The following is a 26781-nucleotide window of genomic DNA, read 5'->3' as shown; positions in this document are numbered from 1 at the left end:
ACGTCCCTCAAATTTTTTTCACATTTCATCACGTTGCAACCACAGATTTCTGTGTGTTTTGTTGAAAAACGTACCAGATAGACCAACATAAGGCAGCATATTGGGGGGGGAGAAATGATATAGATGTTGAACTTTGACATCTGGATGTCTGTCTCAGGTCCTTACCGCCTCTAGCAGGGTTTTTTTTTTCTTTTCTTCTTTCCAAGCAGCACTGACCTGTATTTAGGTTCATCCATCTTCAGATGAACTCTGACTGGCTTGCCTCTTTCTAATTTCCAAGTGCTTAACGGGACAATATCCATCTACTCGAATGCTCTCGGACAGACTTATGTCATGATTCGGTCACTTCGGTTGGATGAGTGACCTCTCTCCACAATAGTGGGACGACTGCACACTTCCTGAACAGAGGCAGTCCTGCCCGTCTTCAAGAAACTTTTGCAGACCCAGCTCTTAAGAGAGCATCTCCTACCCTATCCTCTCCTTCACCGTCTCCTTCCACGCTTCTTTCTGCGCCTGCACTCCATTCTGAAGGAGCCTGACTCGCGGTCCTACTTCTAAATCGCTTATTATTAGCTCTATTGTCAACTGTGTTGTTAGACTGCAAGCTGCCGTAGACAGGGGTCTGCCAAAGTAACAAACATAAACATAAATCCAGAGTAAAAACGGTTCATTGTAAAAAAAATTAAGAAAAAAAGAAAAGCAAGGATCATTTTTCTCCCACTTCACAATTACGTACTACTGTGTGCCATTTAAAATCCAAATAAATTTGTGGTTGTGGTGATAAAATGTTTTAATTCTGGAGGTCGAAATGCTGCTGGAGCATCCAGTGAGTTTCCAGCTGTCTGTATTATTATTTGAGCTTATGTTTGTTGCGGTTCTCCTCTTACTACATCTTTCTGTTTGGTACCGTTTCCCACAGCCAGCAGAATGGCATTTCATCATGATGCTGCCACTGCCGTGCTTAACAACTGGTGCAGTGTTTTCTGTGGATGAATTCGTCATTTTACCTCTTTCTGGTATCTAAATTGGACTCTCAGTTCTCTGAATGCTGTCAAACAGGAATAATTTTATGTTTCAAAATTCATCTCTGGAAAAAATCAAGAGACCAATTATCAGTTTCTCTGACTTGTACTTTTTAGACGTATATGTTTGAGTAAAATGAACATTGTTCTTTTATTCTACGAACTACTGACAGCAAACATTTTGTATTTATTAGCAGGAAACGAGAGATGGACAGAAAAATGAAAAAGATGCAGTGCTTTCAGACCTCAAATAATGCAAAGAAAACTGTTTCCTGTTTAGAAACGACAATACTCATGTTTTACCTCAGGAAGAGTTCAGACATCAATCTTTCGGAGCTGCAGATGCTGGAGCTTCAATTAATGATCTTCACTAGCAGCAAAGAGGTCTTCATCTTCCAAGCATGGAAACTTTGGTGAACAGCAATAACGACTTTCCATGTGCTAGCATGAAAAATCAAAAGTAAATCACAGGTCCTAAAGAGATAGTTGCAATTATTTTCTTTATTTTGACGGAAACAGTGCTCATGTTTAATTTTTATTTCATGGTTCCATTTTTTGTTGTTGTTTAAAAAAAAAAAAGAGCCAAGTGTTTTAGAAATTCAAATCAGATTTACACAAAAATTTACATATTGATTGTAGATGTTGCAGACTTCAATGTTGTTGTTTTTTTTAACCCTAAAAACATTTTAATGTATTTAGCTGTTCATGATGTAAATCCTGATCCTCAGGCATGTGGCTCACAGGTTGAAACACTGTTGTGATAACTCCGCTTAACCCCATTCCCCTTCTCCCACCTGCAGCAGGGACCCTTCTAACCTCATGTGGAGTCGGGGGTAACACCTTGCTGACCTCCCCCAACACCTGAGCCCTCCTACACCCTCCTCCACCCCCCCTTTAACTTCCATCTCTCTTCCAATTGCTTATTTAGTTTAGGTTGCCAAGCAACTGCATCACACTCCTCCATAATTGGTTGGTGGGTGGTGGATTGTCCGTGCCTGTTAATCTGTCTCTCTGTCTCTCAGCCTCCCCCCTCCTCACCCTCTTCTCCTCTCTTTCTCTCAGTTGCTAGGTGACTTTATCATGCATCCCTGCCTTGCCGTGCTATAATTGGCTGCCGTCATGGTTGCTGTGGCGTTAGGCCCAGGCTGGCCTTGCTTCATTCCTCTAACAGTGTGTGTGTGTGTGTGTGTGTGTGTGTGTGTGTGTGTGTGTGTGTCGGCGTGTCTTCGCGGTGTGTGTTTGAGAGGGCTCCCATTGAAGGAAGATGAGGTTCTCTGGCCAATTACTGAAGACGGGTGTGAAACGTCCGCCTATCTGGCACCTGCGCCCCTCACAACCCCCCAACTCACATTCCCTTTATCACACGCACACATGTAGGTTAATGGTGGAGTATTTCTCAGAAAGGATAAGCTGCCAAGTGGTTCGGTATTGTAGGTTGAATATATCAGTTCTTAGAGAGGAGAGGACTTTATGGAGTGAGTAGGACTCACACTTACAGATGTAAGTGCTGAACATGGAGGATTTTGCTGCAGTTCTCCACACGGCTTGAAGTAATCTGTTGTAGAATCACCGATTATAGCATTTTTCACAGAGGTAGTAAAGGATTACTCTCCCCTCGAAACAAAACGTAGGACAGTACACATTTCTGGGTCTTTACAGGAAGTTAGAAATGACCTTTTTCAACCACAAAAAGGAGCTACGTTGTTTATTTTTGGTTTCTTGTGACTGCATTATAATGTTTCAGCACTTAAAGTGAATAGTGACTCTACCGATTTGAGATCTAACAGCATGTTCAGCTCCTGGGACAAGGCGATGCATAGTGGGACGAGGAATTTAAAAGATATTTAAGTTTCCGGCATCTCCTCTTTTGTTTAGATAAACAGTGTGAAGGTTTCAGAAACACACGCTTTGCTTTAAATAGCCAGATTAGGTTTGTGGATGAGTCCTGCATAATTTGGATTTCTGACTTTTGCAGGTCCAATGTGGTCCTAATAGAAACATTGGATATTTTTTTCATTTTACGTGTTTCCACAGCCAAACACGTAAATTGAATTTTGTCTCTTAAATTCAGCTCAGCATGGAGTAATCCAGTTCAGATTTAATCAGTTAATATACACTAGATTGCACACAACTCATTGAAAGGTACTCCAGACATACAAACAACTGGAGATGAACGAGTCACTCGCAGGAGATCAATGAATTTCAGCATGGCACTACAACAGGATGCTGCCTGTGCATCTGCGAAATCCTACATAGTAAACTGCTAGAAATATTCTAACAAAGTGGAAGCAGATGAGAATGACAACAACTGGATGCTGGGGTTCTGAGCTCCAAGTGGTCGCTAGCTTCCTGCAAAGCTAATAGCTAACAGCTACAGGCCTCTAAACTGCTGGACCTTGCAGTTCAGTCAAGAACAGCACGTTGACACACAATGGGTTTCCATGAGCCAAAGAACTCAAAGTCTTATATCACCAAGCATCAGATCCAGTGATGCCACTGGACTCTGGGGAAGGGGACACGTGTTGTCTGTTTGTTTTATTCTATAAAAGACTAAATAATCATCCATACCAAAATAGTTTTTTTAATTGGTCCAGTTGATGTCGGTGGTGGTAGCGACTTTGGTATTTTGAGTTAATGTTAAGGATTTAAAGATCTTGCTAAGCTAACCATGGACTGGTAATCTGTGTTGCTTTCAAAATATCAAGGCATTAAAGCAAAAATAAGTTGGCTACATGTGATCAAGAATCAAGAATATCTATCTGATCAGGTATGTAAATAGATAGTCTTGATCTCTATATTTATTGCTATAAAAATATCTTTGTGTCCACAGTTATATTAGTTTCAGTGCATGGATATACAAAAGTAGATTTATGGGACTGTTTTTTATTTATCTGCAGATATCTGAAGGTAAATTAACTTGAGATGAGACAAAAATCTAAAATTAAAACTTTTTTTTCCTCTCCTTCCTTTGAACAACAATGTTGGGAGTGCAGTGGGTTCATGTTGGCTAGCTAATTAGCGTTGATGTCTGCCCTGGTAGCACCCTGCCTTAGGCTGTTTATTTTACCGAGAGGCACAATAACTCTTGCAACATTCACTTTTTCCTTTTATTATCATTTTTTTCTGACTTTTTTGGGTGACTCAGTGTGTTTCTTGTTGTTTTCCAAGGCAAAAAGTTTGAGGAATTTTCTCCTCTTTTGGCCGTACAAGGTAGGAAAGCAGGAATCCTGCTTAGCCTTTTATTAACCAGGGATTATAGCTCTGGTTTCTCTTTAAGGGAACTTTAAACAGCAGGAATAGTTTTACGAGCAATCTGAATGGACCTATTTACACAAAGATGGATGATTAACCAGAAACCAATCCAAGCCTACTCCAAACGCTTTTAAAATATATCTTTGCAGCATAAACCACACATAAGACACATATACTGAGTTCCCCTTTATCAATTCACGACTTTGTGTCTCTGTGAAAGTGATTTAACCTGAGATATTCAAGGCATACCATAATGAAATACGGACAGCAGTGGGATGGTGCCGCGGTGCGTGGGACTAATTAGATGTTCCTTTCCCTACGACCCAGTAATGCAGAATATTTTATTCAAAATCCATATTCACATAACACCAGCCAAAATGAAAGCGGTGTCACAGGAATCACCTGTCACCTAAAGAGCGCAATAAGGCGGCAATAAAAGCCCAGATCCCAGGTTGTTGAAGTCGGCTACAGACTGCATGAGAAACGACGGGGAGAATTTGAATATGGAAATCCGGGAGAGTGCAGCTCGTGATGCGTAGATAATTTAGTCCGAGAGCAACCGCAGTCGCGTTGTGTCTGCGGATAAAAGTCGTCTGCGATCAAAGAAACAGGCAAACTGTGGGGAAATAAAGGGAAGAAAAGGGGCAATCATTCACAGTGCGGTGTTCCTGTTCAACATCATCTTTTACGCTTCGTTGCGTCACCTTGCTGTCAAAGCTGAAGAGTGGGCAGGTGTAGTTTTTCGGTCGTCTATCCTGATGGTTTGAATGTGGAATCAGTGGTGTTACAGTTTACTAAAGCAGTTCAGAGTTGACAGGTAGTTTCCTTTTCCTGTTACAGTGAAATGAAGAGGTTATGGTCTGGTACTTTCTTCTCTTTTTTCCCACTCTTTGTTTCTTTGACATCTTGTTCCACTGCGTCAAAACAATAGGAGTTTTTTGTTCAGAGTATTACTTTGTGTTTCTTTATTTTTTAGGCATTTAACTGATAATCCTGGAAACAACAAAGTTTCTAGTGGCCTGATTTATTTCTGTAATGGTAACTAAGGGAGGAAACTAAATTGGGGTGGCGACTGAAACCAGCTGAAGACCCCGGTGTTCAGCTGGCCAAAAAATCCAAAATATACTTTTTTCTGATTGTTGAATGAAAAATATTTAAGCGAGGTCAAACTAACAACACCCTTAAGTGTGGAGGTAATTACTTAGACAGGCATACTAAAAGTTAGTGATTTTCAGTTCCTGTGTGGGATTTAAAATGACATTGCTGGAAGTAGAGAAAGATTTAAAGGGAAGAATCTGTTTTAAAAGAAACTGTACTTTAAGACATGATAGGATATTTCAGTTCAGTTCAGCAGAGAGCTAGACTTTCAAATGATAACAGGAAGGCTGATTGCAGTACAACAAAGCTAATTTATCATTTGAGTTTATATTGAGTTTGGAAATGTTGGCAGCTTTTTGTAAATCTGGGTTAAATTGAGGCTACAGAATCCTCACATGCTGCAGTTTTAGGGATGCCACATGCTCCAATCAAGCTAATTGCTAGCTTGATTGGGGCTACCTGTATCACGTTATCGAGCATAACATGATAAACTGTTCAACATATCAACCACTGAATCATTTTATCTGTGGTTTACATTAATATAATACCACAGGCTACAGTTTCAGGAATGCTATCTGCCCTAATCAAGCTAACTGCTAGCATAACATGATAAACTGTTCAAAATATCAACCACTAAATCATTTTATCTGTGATTCACAATGAAATAATAATCCTCTCAGCAGTTCTCTTATAAACTGTGGGATGTTTTGCTCTTAATGTAAATAAATAAGTACTCAGTAGGAAGGCTGGAATGCTGTCTACTAATATTTTAGAATTGAAAAGGAGAATTAGCTAAAGTCGGTATCAGGAGAAAAAAGGCTCATAATATCAGAGGTTAAAACCTGATCACTAATCTATAATCTCTGATAATAACATCAGACACCACACCACCCTGTATTGCCAGCTAATGTTCTGCAGGGAACAGAGTCCTTTAGCGTGCACTGACAGTTTTTATTTCCATTCTGCCTTTAATGCAGGGAGAAAAAAAAAACCTTTAACAACTGGATCACTTGTGGGCAAAAAGCTTTTTTATTGCGAATGTTTGGCTTTTCAACATGTTTCCTAATGCTTCCGACCACATTAGCTCCACTCAGCTGTGAATGTGTGCAAGTTTGTCTTCTTAAGAGGATTGATGTGTGCTGTGAAAGAAGAAGAGGTGCTGGTGGGACATCTGGCTAACTGACTGCAAGCTGCCATATCTCTGCCCATTAGGAATCATTAAGGCCCCGATTACAGTGACCACAGCCAGGAACATCAAGGGTCCGTCAGGTTATGACTTTTTTTTTGGTAGATATTTCAAATACAGTTAATTTAAATGGATTTTTTTGTTGTTTGACTATAATGCAGAGTCTTTGTATGGAAATACATTTGAGCCAAGAGTATTCAGCTCTCGCAAGTAAAGTTGTGTGACTTTGTGCGATTGAATTTAAACGAAGTTGAGGACTGTTGGACTTAAAGATATTATTTTGTGATCCAAGTTTACGTATTGTGTTTGTGTGAAATATTTTTTTGTTTGTTATTTAGTTCAGCAATGGGTGAAAAAGTGGGAAACCTGTCTGCCTTCTGCATGTTCCTCCTTGATTTAGAAATGCAATATTTGAATATATCTTTACATCTTCTTTGCTCAGATTGATTCAACATTCACAAGTCAAACAAACACTTTGTTGCATTTATATTGCTGAGGAGGTAAAGATAGCTATTTATTTATTATCTATCTATACAAGTTTAGTCATTTTGCCTTTTTGTGCTCTCGCAGTTTTGATTTTTTTTAACTTTTCAATTGCTGACTGTTTTGTTCTGACCATGTGTCGATTCGTGGCTCCGAAGGACATTTTGTTCCCGCTTTAACAACCGACTATTTAAAGTAATTTTCGATACTCTGCTACTAATTGTCTCCCATAAGAAAATAAGGCTTTTTGACTCATTTAGGTTCATTTTGGTTTTGTGAGAATTTAAGTGGCCCAAAACAGGAGTCAAAAATCTAAATTAACAGACAAACGGTGTCATACAAGATTTTTTGAATAAAAAAAATATCAGATACTGAAATTGTTAGAATTTAATTACATGCAGGGTTTAAGCAACGTTTTGGGCATTTGCATAGATACAGTGAAAAGATAAATGTATACACGTGGTTAAAGTAATTGGATGCAAATAGTTTGTTTACAGGACAGAAACACAAGTGAGCAAGGGGCAAATTACTGCAAGTGAAATGGAGTCTGATCCATTAAAAGGATGAATTGACCTTAAAATATTAACACTTTTACACAACCGATGACATAGAAATTCTAAAGTAAATACATCCCATTACATTAGAGTGGGAAAGAAATAAGTTTTACTCTGAAGTCTTAATGAGTCAGCAGTCAAAAGTGACATTTACCAGTTGCAGCATTATCCCTTTTGCCCAGGCCTGTTTTATTATTATATTTTTTATTATTCTAATAATTGTGTGGAGCCACATTTCAAAAACAATCTCCCTCCTTGATTTTCAATAGATTTTTATCTATTATGACTTTTGTCAATTTAAAATGATTTAATTTTGCCCAAATGTGTTTCAGTGTCCCTTTTGACAAATCACTGTCCAGTCAGTTGAAGCCAAAAGAAACTGTGCCAATATTTTTGACCTTCTTGAAACCTATTAGTAATTATGTTTATAATTATTGTACTTAATATCAAAATTGTTTAGCTTTTTTTAATTACAGGAGTAAAACTGAATCATATTTCTTCTCCTCACTTTTTGTTTGCATTTTTAGTTTCTGAGTTGGACTCCAGATTAACTGCTACCTCATCTGAACACTTTGCACACGCAGGACAAAATGCTTCACACAGAGATGCATCATCAGGTCCCATCTGAAGACAGCCTGCTCCTTCATGCCACACACACACACACACACACACGCACACACACAGCTGGAAGGCTTTCTATCATGGTGAGATAACTACAGGCTGAGAACAATAGACCATCTCTTCTCCCATCTGGTGAACCGGAGGATGAAACTTCATTTACATTTCAGCCCCCCTCACACACACTCCCTCCACTACCAGCTCACTCCTGTGTGTGTGTGCGTGTGTGTGTGTGTGTTCTTGTGCATGGATGGGCGGAGGTGTGGTAATAAAGGGAACAAAACGAGATTCATTTCAGGGTGAATTTGGGATTATGAATTAACATGCTGCAGTGCTGAAAGACTTCATTTACAGCTAATTGAGTGTGTTGGCTCATTAAAATGGCTGTTGTGTAAAACTGCTCTGCTTGGCCGCCCCTGGGCTGGGTAGCACTTTGTGTGTGTGTGTGTGTGTGTGTGTGTGTTTGGAGAAAAACCTAGGGGTGGTAACCTGCATATTATTGAACAGCTGTAGTTTAGACGTGTGAAATTAGATGTAGAAATTGTAATAGAATGTGACGCCTTCTGCTCTTTTTCTCCCTCTCCTCGCTGTCAGGTGAGAAGCCCTATAAGTGCTCATGGGAGGGCTGCGAGTGGCGCTTTGCCCGCAGCGACGAGCTGACGCGACACTACCGCAAACACACCGGAGCGAAGCCATTCAAGTGCAACCACTGCGACAGGTAAACACTCACTTCCTTTCATTCACACAGATTACTGCCGAGCACACAGCACCGTTTGCGTTTGTAGGACGTCTTAAGGAAACAAGGATCAATGTTTATCCTGCAACTAGAGGCACAGCGGGTCAATTTGAGACCCTTCTCCTTCCTCCTGACGGTGTTTTACATTTTGCCACTTTAGAAACTGACATCTTAATGTATTTCAGTGGGATTTTTTGTGAAGGACAACATAAGTAGAACTTGATTGGGAAGTGGAAGGAGCCCCTGTTCTTCTGCTTTAATCGAACTCCAGTTCGTTTGCCTAGAAAGTCCAGTTTGTTTGGGAGGGTGTGAATGCCTGATCGAACTCTGGACCGCCTACAAACCCAAGTCTTGGTGTGATTAAAGCGAACTCTGGTGCAGTTCAATTGCATATGTGAATGCCAAGCAGGACGTCAGCTATAGCGCAGAGCATTCTGGGTAAATACGAGGCCACGAGGCTAAGATGGAAAGCTGCACAGCTCAAGTGGGAGAACGTTTCCAAAAGGACTAATATTAGTTATAGACTCCACAAATCTGGACTTTTTGAGAGAGTGGCAAGAAAGACGGCGTTGAAAGAAACTCATAACAAATCCACTTTGCACCACAAGCCATGTAAAAACACGACCAACCAATGGAAGGAGGAGATTTGGTCAGTTCAGACCAGGGGTGTCAAACTCCAGTCCAGTTTTTAGATGTGCCACAGCTACAAAACACTGGAATGAAACGACTTAATGACCTCCTCCTTGTGTAGACCAGTTCTCCAGAGCCTTAATGACCTAATTATTCTATTCAGGTGTGGAGCAGCAGAGGCACAGCTAAAAGCTGCAGAGCACCGGTCCCCCAGGACGGGAGTTTGACACCTGTGGTTTACACCAACAACCTAAGTTGCTGGGCTAAAGTCTATATTTTTCAGAGTACTAACACTGTACATAACCCTTAGCACACAACTCCCTTTGTGAGACATGGCGGTGGCCGCATCATGCTGTGGAGAAGCTCCTCTGTAGTAAAGTGTGGGACAGTGACCTTAAAGATGTAGCTAGAGCTATATTCAAAACTCATTTCTGTGTTAGAATGGTGCAGACCTAAACTTAACACCAAGGCTCTCCAACCAATCTGACCAAAAAAATATGATCAAATTTCAGTCTTTACTTAATTATCAAGATCATATTAAGACTCAAAATCAGCTTTTTAAGCCATTTCTAAGTTTTGCTTTCTGCCAATACCAACAATGTTTGGTTTGTGTTGGGGAAAGTAACACTGTCTGTCTGCGTTTTCAGAAAGAGCATCATCCAGCAACTCTCCGCCGATTAAAAAGCCACATCACTTAACTCACAACAAAACCAGTTCGAGCTGACATGTAAAGTAGCTCAAATAAGCCTCCAAATTAAGTTTCTCATTTTGTTTCATCTCTGTTTGTTGTAGCGGAAGAATGATGGGAAGAGTTTGCCGTCGTATCGCTGTACGACAGCCCCTCTCTCTGTAGAAGCTGCCTCTGAACATTGGTTTTTAATGCGTTCAAAGCAGCAGGGGATCAGACAGCTTCTTTGACAAATGATAAATAAAACAACATTTTTCATCCAGCCTCAATCTACAGGCGTCACATGTGGCGCTCGGGGATTGTAATGATCCATAACAAATTTCTTCCCCGTTTTTTTTTCTAACGCACAAGACAGATCAAGTTTTTGTTGTTGTTTTTTCTTTTAAATAATAAACAAAATATTGCAAATTAGTTGTTTTGAATTGTGAACGTTTTCTTAAGAGGGGCTGTGCGCCTTTGGCAGCTGCGAAGGAGCAGCTCAGAGGGGAGATTTTTATCTTGAAGAGTGATAAATATTCAACACTACAGCTCATGGTGTAGTCAATTTAGTGATAAGGAATGCTATTACTCTAAATTAAGTTAGTTCTTAGCGGATTTATATTGCGAAAGGAAGAGAAGGAAAGACGTGGGTGTGAGGCAGGTTTGCGCGCGGAAATTGACTACAGATGTATTGATTTTCAAGACTGTGCTTTGCCAATCGATCCTGAATCAATTTGTTTGTTGCGCTGACTCGCGTCCGGTCCAATTTGAAGGAAAACAAAGCCGAAGCTGTCGAGAGGGTGTGTGTTTTCTTTTCTCTTCTTCTTCTTCTTTTTTTTTTTTTTTTTTTTTTTGTTTTGAGCCAAAGACAAACTGAAAGATTGCTACACCAAAGCCGGAGCTGTATTTGTGAGTCACGTTGTTACTGTTTTAGTTTTTGCTCCTCAAGGTTGGAGGCGTGCGGGTGTGTGTGTGTGTGTGTGTGTGCGTGTGTGTGTGCTTACTCATGCCCTTGTTAAATGGATTCAGGCTATTGGCAAGCAGGTCGCAGCTAATTGAGTGGCACCAGATGCCAGCTCCACTTGAACATGCACTCCCACTCCATGTGTGTGTGTGTGTGTGTGTGCCTGCAGTACCTTCCAATTTATTTCACACACACCAACTTTCACCCGAGAGAGAGTGTAATTGGCTGTTGTGGGTTCCCTCCAGTTTTGGTTTAACACGTAAACCCCCAAAGAAACCTGCTGGAAGCGTCTAATCCAGGCTGGGAGCTGGGGCCGCATTAGATCCTATTTTAAAAAAACAAAAAAAACCAAACAGAAATGCAAAGTCAAATGAATTATTATATACATACAGATTTACAACTATAGCAAAAACAGCTGTGATAGATGTTATAGATTTTTGGCTTTAATCAATACCTTGTTCTTTTTTTTTTCTACACATTTAAGTCGTTCAACGTTCTAAAAAATGTTGGGCTTCCACTTTTCTCTGAACTAAAACATCCCGGCCTTTCTACTCAGAGATGAATTCACCTACATGCAGAGTAAGCCAGGTCAGGTCACGGGGTCATGGGGTTCATTTGGAAGCCCAAACATCCCTCTCTCCAGCCACTATCCACGGAGAAATGCACTCAGGAGGGATCTTTGTCAAATTCTCCAACCACCTCGGCTGATTCCTTTCGATGTGGATGAGAAGAGACAGATTAGCACAGATTACGGCTGACTTCCCCCCCCCCCCCCCCCTCAAAATTCAGAGAAATAAAACTCAGAGATTTCTTTTCTCATTGTGACATAAATTCATCTCCTTAGATTAACCCAGGAAGTTGTTTTTTTTGTGGATGCTCATAGTCTTTTTGAAATGAAATGGTAAAATTTTTGTCTCTTTTACACAATATCAAAGTCTACTTGTGAAGCTTCCTGCTGTAACTGTCTCCTGTACTCACATAGGCAGCCTCAGAGGTTGTTTTTTTTCTTGTGCTTAAATTCCAAAAATACATTTAAGTATGCTTAATGGAGTCCAGAGTTTCGCATAATTCACACAAACGCTAAAGTACATCTGCGGTGGGAGGCGTGCAGCAAATATTACCATGAGAATAGCAAAAAAGTGGCAGCCGGAGAAGTTAATATTTGATAAAATGTTCTGTCTGACAGTATTTCCCCAGAGGACACACACACACACACACACACGCCCACACACACATCAGTATGTTATTAATCCTGACTAATCAAGCAAAGACCCCCCGATGTTTCCGTGGAGCTGCAAGGAGGAGTGATGGCTGTGGGGAGAAGAACAAAAAACAAGAAAGAAGAAAAAAAAAAGAGTCAAGATGAAGAAAGGAAGCTAAGAAGGAAGTCTGTGTGTTTCAGGAGATTGAGAGTGGGAGGTTACCAGCTGGAGTAACCGCTACGCCCCCCCCCCACCCACACACACACACACACACACACACACACAATAACTGGGATGACCATCTGTCCAGCCGCACACACACACACACACACGCGCACACATGCAGAGAGATCAGTGAAGGTGTTACAGTAGGTACCACATGGCTGGCTGGGAGCTAAAAGGAAACAGTAGACCCTGAGACAACAGAGAGCAGAGTTCAGCTGTAAAAGCGCTCATTGTTTACTGTAAGGACTCAACGCGTCCAACCGCGTTCTGTCTACACCATGTGGTTTCAGCTGATCCCCAGAACCTGCTGCCATTGCTAAAACAACAAAAACAAGAAATTAAAAGAAAAAAAAGAGGAAAAAAAAAACCTGAGAGGAAAAAAAGGATGTTTGCCCTTGTTGTGCTGGTAAACTCACTTGGCAAAAAAGATTTCTACTCTTTTGTTTTTGGCATCTTCAAACTTGCATTGTAGCTGCGATCCAGTCAACGGCGACTGATCAGTTTTCTGGCACGATCTCAGGTTGCTGGGAATCTGGACATTTATGCTGTCGCTACACACATTCAAAGGCTGTTATTGTTGTTTTGGTTGCCTAAAAGGACTGGACGTAATGTCGCCTTCATTTAATTGTTTAGATGTTTGTGACAGTGCCAAGCAGTCATCCAGAAGGATGAAAGCAGGAAGAAAAAGCACGCATGGATTACATTTACAATGGGCCCCTAGTTTCCCCTAGAAAACTTCCTAAGTCCGGTGGTCGGGTGCCGGGGCAGTGCAGTCATTCGTCCAGCGGCCCGTCGTGTTTTTAAGTTAAATTTTTTTTAAAGTTGACAGAAATTTTTAAATTATCACTTGATAGTTATGTGTTATTGAAAGATTGGAAGATTAATACCTGAACACCAACTATAAAATCAAAAAAAAAAAAAATGCAAACATTTTAAAAAGACTTAAATAAATGAGCAAAGCTTAGCCTGGTGGGGGCTCAAGTAAAGCCTGGTGGCCCGCCAGGCTTAAATTAGTCTGGGGGAAACCCTGGCTTAGGGAACACAGTCAGTGTGAGACCCCGTCTAAAATGCTAATAGCTGCCTACATTAGTAGCCGAGTCACCTTAATATTCATTAATATTCACAGTGGAATCGGACTTATCTCTACCTAATAACCCAACATCCCTGGTTTTCTATTGATCTAAGCTAAGTCACAGAGCAAGGTCAGCAGATGCTGAGCTGTATAATAAGCAGATGTTGAGAACTTACTGCAGATACATTAGCAACAGTATGTACCTCCATACTTTATGTGACCACAACTTTGAATTTATAACAGCTTGCTGAGAGTTTCCTGGACTTACCTTTGGGAAAATAGATGCGTCCAATCGTACATCTATGAGTACATTGCACAGGGTTGGATGCGGTGTGTAAAGCATGTCACCATTGGACTCCATGTGGATCTCTGGAACGATGAATTATGCGTCTTTGTCTGCCAATTCAGTGGATGAATCTGGGTTTGGCAGTTAGAACGGCACGTTTCAAGCATAAGGTTCTGACTATTGTTTAAGAAGAAACACTTCATTAGCTCTTCAACATCCCAAGAGATTCTGGATGACTTATCCTCGCAACTTTGAGGGAACAGTTTGGATGTGCACAGTCACGTTGATCCAACACGACTGCACCAGGTGCACGAAAACACGAATGAGCACGTTTGGTGTGGATCTCAACCTGACCAAACACTTCAGTGATGACTCAGAGGACCGACTGCGACCACAGATGAGAACTAGCCTTTGTGGCTAATGCTAGCACATTTTGCAATGTGCATTGTCCCTTTAAACAACCTCTCACCTGCTTCACATCTCAACCTTGTGGAAAGTCTTGGCTGAAGAGTTGGAGCTGCTATGGTTGCTATAGGTAGGCTAACATCACATTATATCTACCAGATGAGGAATGGGACGCAACTCAAGTTTATATGTTAGATGATAGCATCTTTTAGAAATGTAATATATCTTCACACACAAGCTAAATTACATAAAAAGCCAAGTGTTTGACAGATTCTTCGCTGACATCAGCTTTAACTCAGAACTCACTAAACAAGACAAACTTTTGTTCTGTTTAATATTTAGCAGTTGATTGGGTGTTGATTTCTTTTTTTATATTAAATATATCCTGTAGGTGTTTTTTTATTGCGATTCCACTGTAAGCACACTTTTAGTTGCATCAAAACACAGGTTTAGCTTTAAACTGACTTGCTTTCCATTGAATGCGGAGGGAAAACCTCTCGTTGATGATCCCAGCTTGCTTGTAGGTCCAGAGCGGCTCGGTGAGAACCGACAGCCGGTGGTGGTGCCGGGGTTTTAATTGAGGCTAAGATGCTGCGCATTATTCACCGCAGAATCGGTGAAATTAAGATATTAATTTTCCTTTTGAGTATTTATCTGTGTGTCTACTCATATCTGGATGAAACAACAAGCAAAGTGCGCGAAAAAGACAAAGAGTGGGATTGACTAATTAATAATGAATTTAGCCTCTGGCAAATTGAATTTGTAATTTCTCACCCGGTCCTCTTCTCCTTTAGTTAAATCGCTGGTCTTGAATATTATAGATGGCGTTCAACTTTTAATATCCTCACATCCCATAAAGCGCACGTTGTAAAACCCAACAGCTTGTGGATTTATTAGATTTTTTTAACATTGTTTTTTTATTCAAATAAAATCGCCAGCACCTGGTTTTATGTCATCAGCTGCAGCGTGTTAAATGGTCCAGCCTCGGCAGCCTCAGCCTCCGTGTTCACTCTGCATATCTAATTAGTCTCTGCAGTTGTATTTCCCCTCTGAGCTGGAGGAGTCTGGTTGTGATTTACGGCCATGACGGAGGCATGTTTAGGAAAATCAGTGAAACCGAGCTGGACATATTTTTTTTTTACTCGTCGTTAGATCTTGGCACGGCTCGCGCACGACGACGAAGCGGGTCGGCTTCAGTGCAGCCGTTTTGAAATGACGGGACTGTCATCTCTGCACTTGTTTGTGACACAGATTTGACTGTTTCTGTTCTGGCCGCCGGCCCGGTTTTAGCTCCAAATGCAATTTGTCATCTTCGTTTCGATAAGAATCATCCTCGACTGGCTCCGAAGCGGCTCTCGAGTAAGAATGGAGTTGCTTTTCGACCATCAGTTATGCTGTCTGGAAGTGCAGCGCTTTTATTTTCATACCGTTTGATCATTTTCATTGACATCGGCAGACCTTCTAAAAGTCTTGATGAAAGCTAGTTCATTTGTTTGATGGTTGTTTTATTTGGTTTTACTCCCAAATGCTCTCTGGCACATCTATTTTTTTATTTTTTTTATTTATTAACTAATCAATCAACACATTACTAAGTACAGCACAGATACCACTGAACAAAATCATCTGTCTTGTCGCCATGAGCAACAAATCAATTAATCATGTGATAAATTAAAACAGGCTCAATAATATCCATTTGCATGATTTATTGTTTTTCTCTTTTTTCTCCCTCTTTCTACCAAAAGCTAGAGGGTAAAAGTCTTCAGTCTGGTGCTTTGTTCTCAACTGGCCTGTTTTTGAAGGCAAAGTTGTCCTTCAAAATCACTTCATAGTTTGTTGTTTTGTTTATTTATTTTGGATATTTAAAATGTCTTCTAGTTCCAGTGTTAAAACGTTCATTAAGAACTTAAATGATGTTTGAGAATATGCTTTTGCATTAGAGCCATTCAGTTACTACTACGTCACTTGGAAATGGGATCAAAGCAACGATATTATCGTTTATCGCGATAACCTCTGGGACAATTAATCATCCAGTAAAATTATGTCATTGTGACAGGTCTGTTGATGCGTGTCAACGTGTTTAGGCTATTAAAACATGCAGTCATACATGCGTTTAGACGGGGTCGCAAGTATTCACTGACTTTAGCTATACACGGGTAGCTGTGATTCCAGAACGCCACAAATACAAGTGTGTCTTTTTTGTGTGACATAGAAAACAAACATATCATGTTGGAGATTTATTACAATGATATAACTTTCTTAGTCCAAAGTATTTGCAGGCAACATTGTCAAAGAAGTTGCAGACAGCTTGCGTAGTTTCTAGACTGGCTGGATTCTGGTGACTAAAAGGGAGCAAGAAGAGGTTCTGTGATCAGGCCAGGACAGGCCCACCATCTCAACAACATGAGAGCATTTTTCACAAATCCAGAGATAAGATACAGGTGTTTTGCGGGCCGGACGAAATATGCTACTTCCAGCATATTTACATGCTTCCAGTGGGAGGTTGACGAAACATTGGATTATGGAAATGTCTCTGAAAGTACGCAGAGCCGGTGGATGTTAAAGGGGTCTGGCATGCGGCGCAGTTAGAGCCAACGAGTCCAGATTTTGACATTGATCAGCAGACTTCCAGGCCTAATATTTTAGTTGTTTGATTCAAGTCAATGTTGTAATTATTGCTGCATTCCCTTTGGATGCTGGTTTTTTTTTTCCTCCTGCCTCCTAACTCCCCAGATTTTCTGTCTCACAGCGTTTCTCTGCTTCCCTCCGCAGGTGTTTCTCTCGATCGGACCACCTGGCCCTGCACATGAAGAGGCACATCTGAGGGTCGGAGAGGAGAGGAGTGGACGAGGAAGATGACCGGTGGAGGATGAGGAGGAGTAGTGGCGGGAGAGAGGAAATGGCCGGAGAAGCTACGAACCGTTAAAGAGCAAAATCCCTCAGTGGTTGCTTCGAGGATCTCCATCGGAGAAGAGGGGAAATGGAGGAGACGAGGAGTAGCTAGATTGTTGTTTTTCTTTAATATTACACATTCACATTTTGCAGTAGTACACACTTCGCACACCCGTCTTCTATTGCATCATCCCGGTGAGCCCTGGCTGCTCTCGCGCAGCTCGCTGGTCTTGGACACTGCCACTCCGTGCTTGAGTCGCTCGACGAAAACACTCCGCCGCCTTACTTTCTTTCTGTGTATTCAACCCGTTTACATTAGTGAGGCATTTTGGTGAGGGAGCAGTCCAGCGGGGGGAGGAAACTCTTTAATATTCACTTAGTCAGTGCTTTCAAATACTCAATGTTTTTTCTTGCCGTTTTTTTTTTTTTTTTAATTTCCTACATGAAACACATGAGGAAATATCATCCGCCGCACTCAGCTTCTGTAATCTATGTGGGGAAAAAACAACAACGACGCGACGTCTGCGGGGAGAGACGCCATGCGGATCGAGACTGACAATCGACGTCCCTCTCCAACCCCCGTTCTCGCCCGACGGGGCGTTTCGGGGCGTTCGTGGGAAATCCGTCAGCAGATGCTGCTGCAGCTCTCAAGCTCTCCTCCGAGAAAAAAAAAAAAAAAAAGGGGAGTTCGCATCTCTCGACCTTCGCCGAGACGCCTGCCGCCTCCGCAGGCCATCCGACAGAAATGCGCAGCGACACTTTCTTCCCGTTTTTTTCTACTTTAAAGAACAATAATCCTTCTTATTGCTATACATAATTTTGGAAAAAGGAAAAAAAAAAAGAAAAAAGTAAGACACTTTTGCGCTTTTCTCTCTTGGAGAAAACGTCTTAGAGCTCACTGAAATGTTAGAGGAAAGACTGGATGTCTAAGGTGACTTCAACAAAATGTGTGGGAAGCGAAGGAGAGCATTGTTGGTCTTTTTTTTTATTCCCGTGCGCACTGACTCTACAGACTGTGTGAGCAGCCGATGGATGGGGTGAAAGAAAATAAAAACTGAATCAGCTCAGCGTAAAGGATCGGTGTTTTATTTGGACTGAAATAAAAGCAAAAAGCAGAGAGGTCTTCGTTTGTTTTTTTTTCCTCTGGCTCTCTTTCTGCCCTGCAACCCAACACAGCTCAAAAACAGAACAACAAACCCCAGGATGACCTCCCGCGTTCTTAAGAGGGAGGACTCACTCACGTAAGAACCGGCAAACTTTTTTTTGATTATTCATTAGTCTCTTCTTTTATTCAAAAAGTCATCCATGTGCGTTTCCACCAACTCTGAGGATCCATCTTCCTGGCAGCACTGCAGGGCGAGAACTGTTGCTCAGAGAGCTGCTTTTTGCTTCTTTTTTTTTTTCCACACATGGGACTGAAGATGCCAGCTTTCACGTTCGTACGTTGGTTTTGGACAGAACAGGTCACACGGACCCCGGCGACTTCGCCTGTTTTGTATCCATTAACTGCACTTATTTCCTTTTTTTTATGTTATCTGTGCTTTTTTTTTTCTACAGCTTAAAATAAGAAAAAAAAAAAAACACGATGGAAAAAAACTATAAAAGACTGTTAAAAATACTACACAAAAAACAGCTCTTTCTCTCTCTTTACAGAACAAGCACACATACTCTGTCAACACACACACATTTTGCAGTTCCTACGCTCCTGGCGCCTCTCAAGATAAGACTAATAAGAAATAGAAAAATAATTATTAAGCTAATGAAGAGAGTTGGAAAACAAAACGCAGCATGGCAGGCTTTATTGCAAACACACACACAGACACGCCGGCTCATGAACACACACAGACAGACAGACACACACTCTTCGTGGAATTACATGTTCTGTTCCCAAATCTTTTTTCACAGTAGGAATTTAGCAACTGTTGTTTGGTGGAAGAGTATCTTAGCTCTCGGCTGGAGGTAACAATCCCAAATCCTCTTGAAGTGAGAAATCGGCTTGTTCTCAGCTCCAACAGTCACCCACAGAAACCCTCGCTGCAATCTGCGCCTCGTGTTTAATGGGTTCCTGTACCGCAGGACGCGGGTTGTGTCGTCGTTGGCGACGGTCTGCGTTTTGTAATTGGCGGGTGAGGAACGGGGGGAGCGACTAAACGGTAAAACAAGTGAAGCAGATGAAATCGTAAAACCGGTAGGAAAAAAAACAAAACAAACAAACTTTTTCAGCTAGCTGCTTCTCTAAAATGTTTTCTTGGGAAAGTCTCCAGAAACGTCGATTGGAAATTGGCGTCTGAATTCCCAAATGCAGGTTCGATTCGACAAAGGAAGTTGAGCAGCATTCATTTAGAAACGTAGAACCCAAACCTTCCAGCGCTCGCCGCTCGGAGTGTGTTTGGCTAGTTCTACGATGAGTGTTAAAAACTCAAAAACAAAGCTTTCCAAAGGGGCTGTGTGTATTTTTTTAAAGCCAGATTTTGTTGGAAGATTCTAAGGCGTTACCTGCAGTATACAGCTTCATTTAGAATAAATTCAATTAGTTGGTCTCGGGGCTGGACTCTGTAAGCCAGTCCCAGAGGGAACAAGAGCAAATTGTACCTTTTCTTTTTAAAAACCAATCCAATCGCCAAGGTGGTGCAACGCCACTGCTTCCATTTTCTGACATTAATCATCACATTCTGTGTGGTTAGAAGGTGATTTAAATATTTTTAGAATAACATTTGCCTAGACTGATATGTAATTTCTCAGTCCAGAGTTGGTTTTGAGATGATAAAAGTCCACCTTGGTCACCACCTAATTCAGGTTTACTCTAAATGAAAGGTTTATATTTTCAGGTAAGATACTAACTGCTTAAAATCTATTAACAGAACCCCTGAACTCTCTCTCCTTTGAGTTTTCAATGCCTTGAAAATTAAGGCTTTGTTTTTTTGTCAACGCTCAGAATTTGGGAGAACTATTCCAAAACAACAAAATTCAACAAAAAATCCGAGCAGATCCCTTTGACGTCGCTTCTTAAATTATGCAGAATCACTTGCCGCCGTTCGTTTATGAATTTTTAACCAATGTCCACAGAAATACCTAGAAATTTGTTGCTTCACCGGGAAAACTCTCCTCCGTCTGTCGGATCACCTGCCGGATTTTCAGAGCCACGCTTCTTCTGTCATCTTTGCGAACCCGAATGCGAACGATGAATGAAAACCTACATAAAATATCAGGATCGCGCATCCCCGAATGCCGACTTTCTTTGGCTTTCAGTGGTTGCAGGAAAAAGAAACAAAAAAAACACGAGCTTCGCGAACCGGGGGCTTTCAACGCCAACGCTCTCACGGCTGCTCCATCCGCCCACCAACACCTACATGCCCTGTAGCACACAGTCCAACGCTCGCTGATGCAGCTGGGTGAGGGAGCAGCTTCCTCAAGCTGGTCGAGGGGGCGGGGGAGGATTTTGACTCCCAGCATGCCCAGTCATTGTGCCAGTTGGCCTTGCCAGCATTCGTTAGCAGAAACGGTGGGAAAAAAAAGATTTTTTTAAAAAGCCCCCTGAAGGGTGGAGGACAGGTAGGCAGGATAGGAGGCAGGGGGGGATATATGGTGCAGCTTTGAACAATCGATACCAAAAACCTCCAGCGTGGAACTGCCCTTCAGCCACGGGCAGAGTCTCTCCGGTCAGAGGAGACCAGCGGGGCGCCGCCTCCGTACGAGTCCTGTGTATCTAACGGCAGCTTTCTCTACTAACTCTTCTCTGTCTATGTAACGCAGTCAGGGTATAAAGTAAGTGCACCCTTTTTCAGTTCTTTAGGACCTAAACAGTAGACTATCTGGTTCAAAACCGAAGGGAACAACGTCATAAAACCACACTGCCCATTGTTGGTACCTTAACACAAAAACTTACCGAGTATATTTGGTCTAGTCTCTATAGTGAATCTGAAATAAAACAAAACTAACTTGCAAGTAACTTTTCAGCAAGATGTAGAAGCTTGTTTCATCCTTAATACTGATGGAAAAAAAGGACTAGTGAGAAGGTAAAATAATCTGCCATGGGAACGAGAACTTCATCAATATTTAGGAGTTATTGATCTTAAGCAAACTCTTATATCTTTTATATCTCACTGAAAAGTTATTTGTAAGTTCACTTTGTCTTATTTGAAGTGTTCTAAGACATTTTCACTGGAAACATGAGCAAAAATACTTGGCAAGATTTTGTGTCATTGCATTGCAGAAAAAAATCCAGAAACGGTTTGTACAAAAATGTTGTACATTACCAAATCCATTGAATTTGAATGTAACAAAACGGGGCCCAAGCCATGTACTGAAATATAACCGTCAAATAAAGCCACTTTTTAAAAAACAAACAAAACAACAACAAGAAAAAAACGAACATGTTTGAGCAGATTGGATCAGAAAGAGGGTGCAAATGTTTTATTGTGACCGCCTGAATAAGAACCTCTTGTTTTTGATTTCAACACAAAATCTATGTTGTTTCCTTTCTTTTTCATTTTGCATAGAGATGCGAATGGACACTATCCCATACGGGGGAATACAATCATGACGAATGGGGATTGTTGCACTTTTGTGACTTTTGATGGCTTGAATGTTGTGTGTTTTTGTTTCAACCCCGTCATGCATACTGTGAGCACATCGGCCATTTATCAACTGCTTTTGACTGCTTTCCTAGTGTGCAGCCAGGTTGGAGACAACATGATACAGTTGGAGTTGAATTACTATTAATTTTTTTTTAATTCCCCCCCAAAAAAGTTTCCTATATTTATTAGGGTTTTTGCTCTGGCTCTTAATTTATTCACTCATCAATATATCCCACGGTGCTTATTGAATCAGAGGAATAATAGAAAAATCCAAGGACATGTCATGCACCTCACGGGACTTTCCGATTTGAAATGCGGTAAAATCCCACTCTCGATTTAGCCGAAATCAATTTCACATTTCGTTATCTTTTCAGGTTACACCACTTTCTTTCCCCTAATGCTCCAGTTAAAACTGCAGCTCTGTCAAACCAAAAGCAAATAAACTCTCTTCCTGAAACAAACTTCTTCCCACCACCCCCCTCCGACATTTGACAGATTTTAGAGTCACTTCAGATGCAGCTTCGCATTTGGTCGCCCTTCCTGTCTCTCAGCCTGTCAGAGTGGGTTTTCTGTCACTGTGCAGCTCCGGGTCCCCTGTCGTCTCGGAGGCTCGTCCGGAGCGGCTAGCTGCCACCGCGCGCTGCTCTGATTAGCATTGCGACTCCCAGCTCTTCTTGCGGCTGAGCTAATGAGATAGCTCTGGGTCACAGGGAAACGGAGTAGTACGAGTAGAATAATAATAATAATAAAAAAAAGAAAATACAAGGGGGGGGGATCCTGAGCCACACAGATGCCAGCTGATCTGGAGCCGTTGCACAGAAAACCAGAACATAGTAGTGAAACTTGTAAAAAAAAAAAAAATAACAAAAAGATCTAAGCTTAAATGGAAAAAGAAAAACTGGTTTTGCATATTAATCTTAACATCACTTAATAATCTGCCTTATCTTGCTGATAACATTTCAATGAATGACGTTTTCTCTGCAAATCGATCCTTGCCCCCCCCCCCCCACCACCACCACCAAACCCTCCACCCGCTTTAACAATTAAAGTGCCATTCCGGTTTGTCTCCATCCGTCCCTCCATCCTCACCACACCTCTCCCTTCCCCTCCGCAGCAGTTGTCCACTGCGCTGTCAGCTGCAGGAATGCTGAATGCACACTTTACACGTTTTGCCCAAAGATTTGCATATTTGCAAGTGAACTGCTGTGAATGTAGTAGATGCAGTGGATAGATCCACAAGGCAGGGATGCAGAAAAACGAGAGACAGATGGAAGGTGGAAGGAAAGGGATTGTTTTCTTTTGTTGTTGTTTTTTTTGTTTTTTTCATACGCAACCATCCCGGTAGATCTTAATTACAGACTCTACATGGTCCGCAGCGTTCCCGGTCTGCTGGAACCCGGAGCCGAACTCATTGCTCAAGAATGTAAAATAAGGTGTTCGTGGTGTTATGGAGGCGCCGGCGGCTCCAGCGGGAGGCAGGTGGCTGCACGTCAACATAACCGCTTCGGATACCGCAGGCTGCTTGGTCAAGTCGTTCCAAATTAAACGTGGGCTTTGAGTCGAAAGTGTCACAGGTCAAAGTTCACTCTTCTCATGGGTCGATAAAGGTCAAGGGAAGTTGACATTTACTCTGAAGTTAATCTGATTGTGGGATTATCCCACTCAAACACTAGGTAATGTGATTATTTCAGAGCTAACCGTATCTGAAGACAGACATTTTTTGATCAGGTCAGTGTGGCCACAGGTGAACTTTATTAATCTGAATTTTAAAAGGTTACCTTGATGTACGCCCCACACTTTACTGCAACACACCTTTTGGAAAATTGAACTAACATCTAATGAGGTGTATTGGGCACTCTTGAAGCAGTTCTGTTGTACTTTTCAACTCATTTGCACACATGCAGAAGACTCACTTCAAACCTTCGCACTATGTTTCACACTTGCTGCCTTTTCGTTTCGTTTGAGAATTATCAAACGTTTTTAGATTATGTGTCATTACACACTGTGCTTTTAGAATTAAAACACCCAAAATAGCACATGTAACTTGAGCCTACTACATGATGGAAAATAACCGACTGAGAGTGAGTCCATTTGTGTCTTTGAGGATTCAGATACCTGCTCAGTCTGTTGTACCTCTGCCGCAATCCCAGATTATCAGACGTAATTAATGATGGACGTATTGTCGTGACAAGCTAGGTTTTTAAAATGCTTATTGTTACAGAAGAATGTCTTCAACTCACTAAATACCAAGCTAAGCAAACAACCATCTTGTTACCAATCTTGCTAACCATTTAAACAACTAGTTAGCTTGTCTGGTTATTAGTCTTTTTTTTGTTTTTTACAACCAATTTGTACCATGTTAACGTCAATCATAAATACTGCAAATCTAAGCTGTATCACTGGCATGTGTACAATAAGCATATCATTATTTTATGGTCAGGGTAAGTAAGGTGTAATTAATTGATTTATGTATTTATTTACCTTGGATGAAAATTGATAAAGACTCACAATCTGTTAAAATAATTTCTGTTAAGTGGAAACAGCTTCCTCTTCATTTGTTTCTTGCAGAGAAAGAAGCCGCTCATTTTGGTAGTGAAATGTTTAAAAAAAAAAGGGAAAAAAATGCATCCATAAAAACACAGATTTAGCTGTACGTAACAGAACTGTTTCATCATTTGTCCGAACACCTTTCTAATCCGTGTTTACAATGTACTGACAGTTCGCAAAACATGGCAAAAGAGAGCCAAAAAAAAAAAAAGCAGCAGCCTTTTGGGAGCAGACATTTCTAAACTTTGGTGATCCCATCTGGTCCCAGGTAGAAGACTCCTCTGAGAACCCAAACTTTTGTTTCCACAGCTTCCCTCCACCTTGTCCTGAAGAGATATTGTTACTTCTGGCAGCTTTTTGTAAATAGCCTAAGATCTCTCACGCAGACTTCTTTCTCTGTGTGAAATTATCGACGTCGTGACGCCACACCGTCCGAGACATTTCTCTAGATCTGCTTTAGTTTTTGCAACCATTGCACTTCGTGATCATACTTAGCTCTTGCACTCTACACATGCGCACACTGCTAGCCTAGTCTGTTCGAGCACTCTGTCCAATATCCACTTAACGTTTAACACACAGCCAGGATGCACTTTGCAGGACCGTTTTCTGCTGGTCTAGTCTCAACAGATCGGACTGTCGTCCAGTGAAAGGCCCTTTTCTTCACCGCTACCCTGGGGGAGTCCGTTGTACCACGGTAACTCTCAGTCCTGCTGTGACTTGGTTGATTTTCTTGGTATCAGTGCCATCCAAGTGACTCCTTCTCTAACTATTGTGTTTGTTCATGCTTGACGTGTTGGTATATAAGAGATTCACGCATTTTAACCCACTCACTTTATTTTTTTTGTCTGTACGTTTCACTTTACCCACCCTGAACCTTCCTGACCCAAACCTCAACAATCGGAGCCCTCTGTGGCCCAGCATGTTCTGGAGGAGTTTCCTCTTGAGCTATGCTCTCTGGTTAGACCGCGAAAGGTTTTCTGCATCGACAGCAGATCTTTACAGTGCAATCTATCAATCTTTTATCTACTCTCCTAATCCCTGTAGGTGCTCGCTCTCTAGTTTTTACTTCTCTCCTTTTTCTCGCCAGGAAAACTGCCTCTTATGTTCTGCTTCTAAGTAGGTTTGGTACCAAAACTGTCTGGCATTTTAACAAGAAATACACTATTGGAATTTTTTGTTCTTCGACCAGATCGATCTCTTTATTGTAGTTGGGCTAAAGGTCTTTCAGACGTAACCACTTTTATGATCTTCTTTCAGAAATGTTGAAAGGAAACTTGTCTTGGTCAGCTTCTTCTATACTAAACTTATTTCCTGTGAAAAGTATTTGTCCCTTAGCAGATTTCTTTCTTCTTATTTTTTTGACAAATTTTAATATTAGAAAGGGTTTTCAGATCATTATTTCCTTTAAAAACCCCAAAACATGTCAATATGACAAACAGTAATTGTCTACAACTGCCCTTAAATTTCTGTAATAACTCAGAAAGAGTCTTGCATGGCAGTGGAGGAATTCCAGCCTCTTTTTTTGAAGAACTGTTTTAATTCAGCCACATTTAAAGGTTTTGGGTCACGACCAGTGTGTTTAATCACCTGTTTAAAAAAGGAAAACGTTTCTTTGCACAGGTTCTTTTTTTTTTTTTTTTTTTTTGATAATAATTGAGACCGTCATTTGAAAACTGCTTTCTGTATTCCCTCTGGTTATATTTGTCTATTAATAAGAGTAGTTTGTTGATAATTAACGGAAGCCTGAAGCTACCTGGAGAGGGACAAATACTTTACGGCAGAGTACAAAAGGCAACTTGTATTGCAAATGAAAGGTGTATAAGGAAGTTTCTTCTACATATAATATTGTAATGTGAAAGTCAGCTGTGTAAAAAAGGAACATTGTCAAAAAAACAAAACACAGAATGTCCAAACACACTTTTGATCCTAATGCTATTGCTGATTATGGACATACATTTTAAAACATCCTCAAAATCAACTAGGTTTTTATTTTTATTTCTACTAAATGTCCTTGAAATACTGACTGGCGTAAGATTTTAACTCTTAAACTTACTGAAAAAGGTCACGAACAAATGGATAAATACTTTAAGATCTGGTTACGTTCAACTATAATTTGTAGCATGTAAGGTTAAAAGCTGCTGGGTTACAACAAGACGTTGCTAATCATCTCTCAGAATAATTAAAATGTTCCTTCTGGTATAGCAACAAAACTCTACAAGAATAATGACCATATATTACCACTAGTTCAATGTTGTCATTTTTCAAAGTGTTTTCTTTTTTTTAAATCTGTTAACTGATCACAATTACATCATAAATTAACGTAAAAAAATACAATAAAATACAAGCGTATCTGTTAGGCTGACCAACA

At 40.9% G+C, this 26781-nt stretch overlaps 1 protein-coding gene across 6 annotated transcripts in view; it reads left to right on the top strand.

Moving 5' to 3' along the window:
- klf7b (Kruppel-like factor 7b) overlaps positions 1-26580 on the top strand; it is a 135277-nt gene extending 108697 nt beyond the window's left edge. For all 6 annotated transcript variants that reach the window (XM_044132883.1, XM_044132881.1, XM_044132880.1 and 3 more), the window contains 2 exons: positions 8808-8931; positions 17170-26580. In XM_044132883.1, coding sequence (XP_043988818.1) covers positions 8808-8931; positions 17170-17221 — 176 coding nt within the window. In that variant the 3' untranslated portion in view covers positions 17222-26580. The remainder of the gene's footprint in view (positions 1-8807; positions 8932-17169) is intronic.
- Positions 26581-26781: the final 201 nt, after the last annotated feature.

The sequence above is a fragment of the Gambusia affinis genome, linkage group LG11 (genome assembly GCF_019740435.1).
Source record: "Gambusia affinis linkage group LG11, SWU_Gaff_1.0, whole genome shotgun sequence".
NCBI classification, from domain to species: Eukaryota; Metazoa; Chordata; class Actinopteri; order Cyprinodontiformes; family Poeciliidae; genus Gambusia; species Gambusia affinis.
The sequence above is the reverse complement of the archived record's forward strand: the minus strand, read 5'-3'. Positions and strand labels throughout refer to the sequence as shown.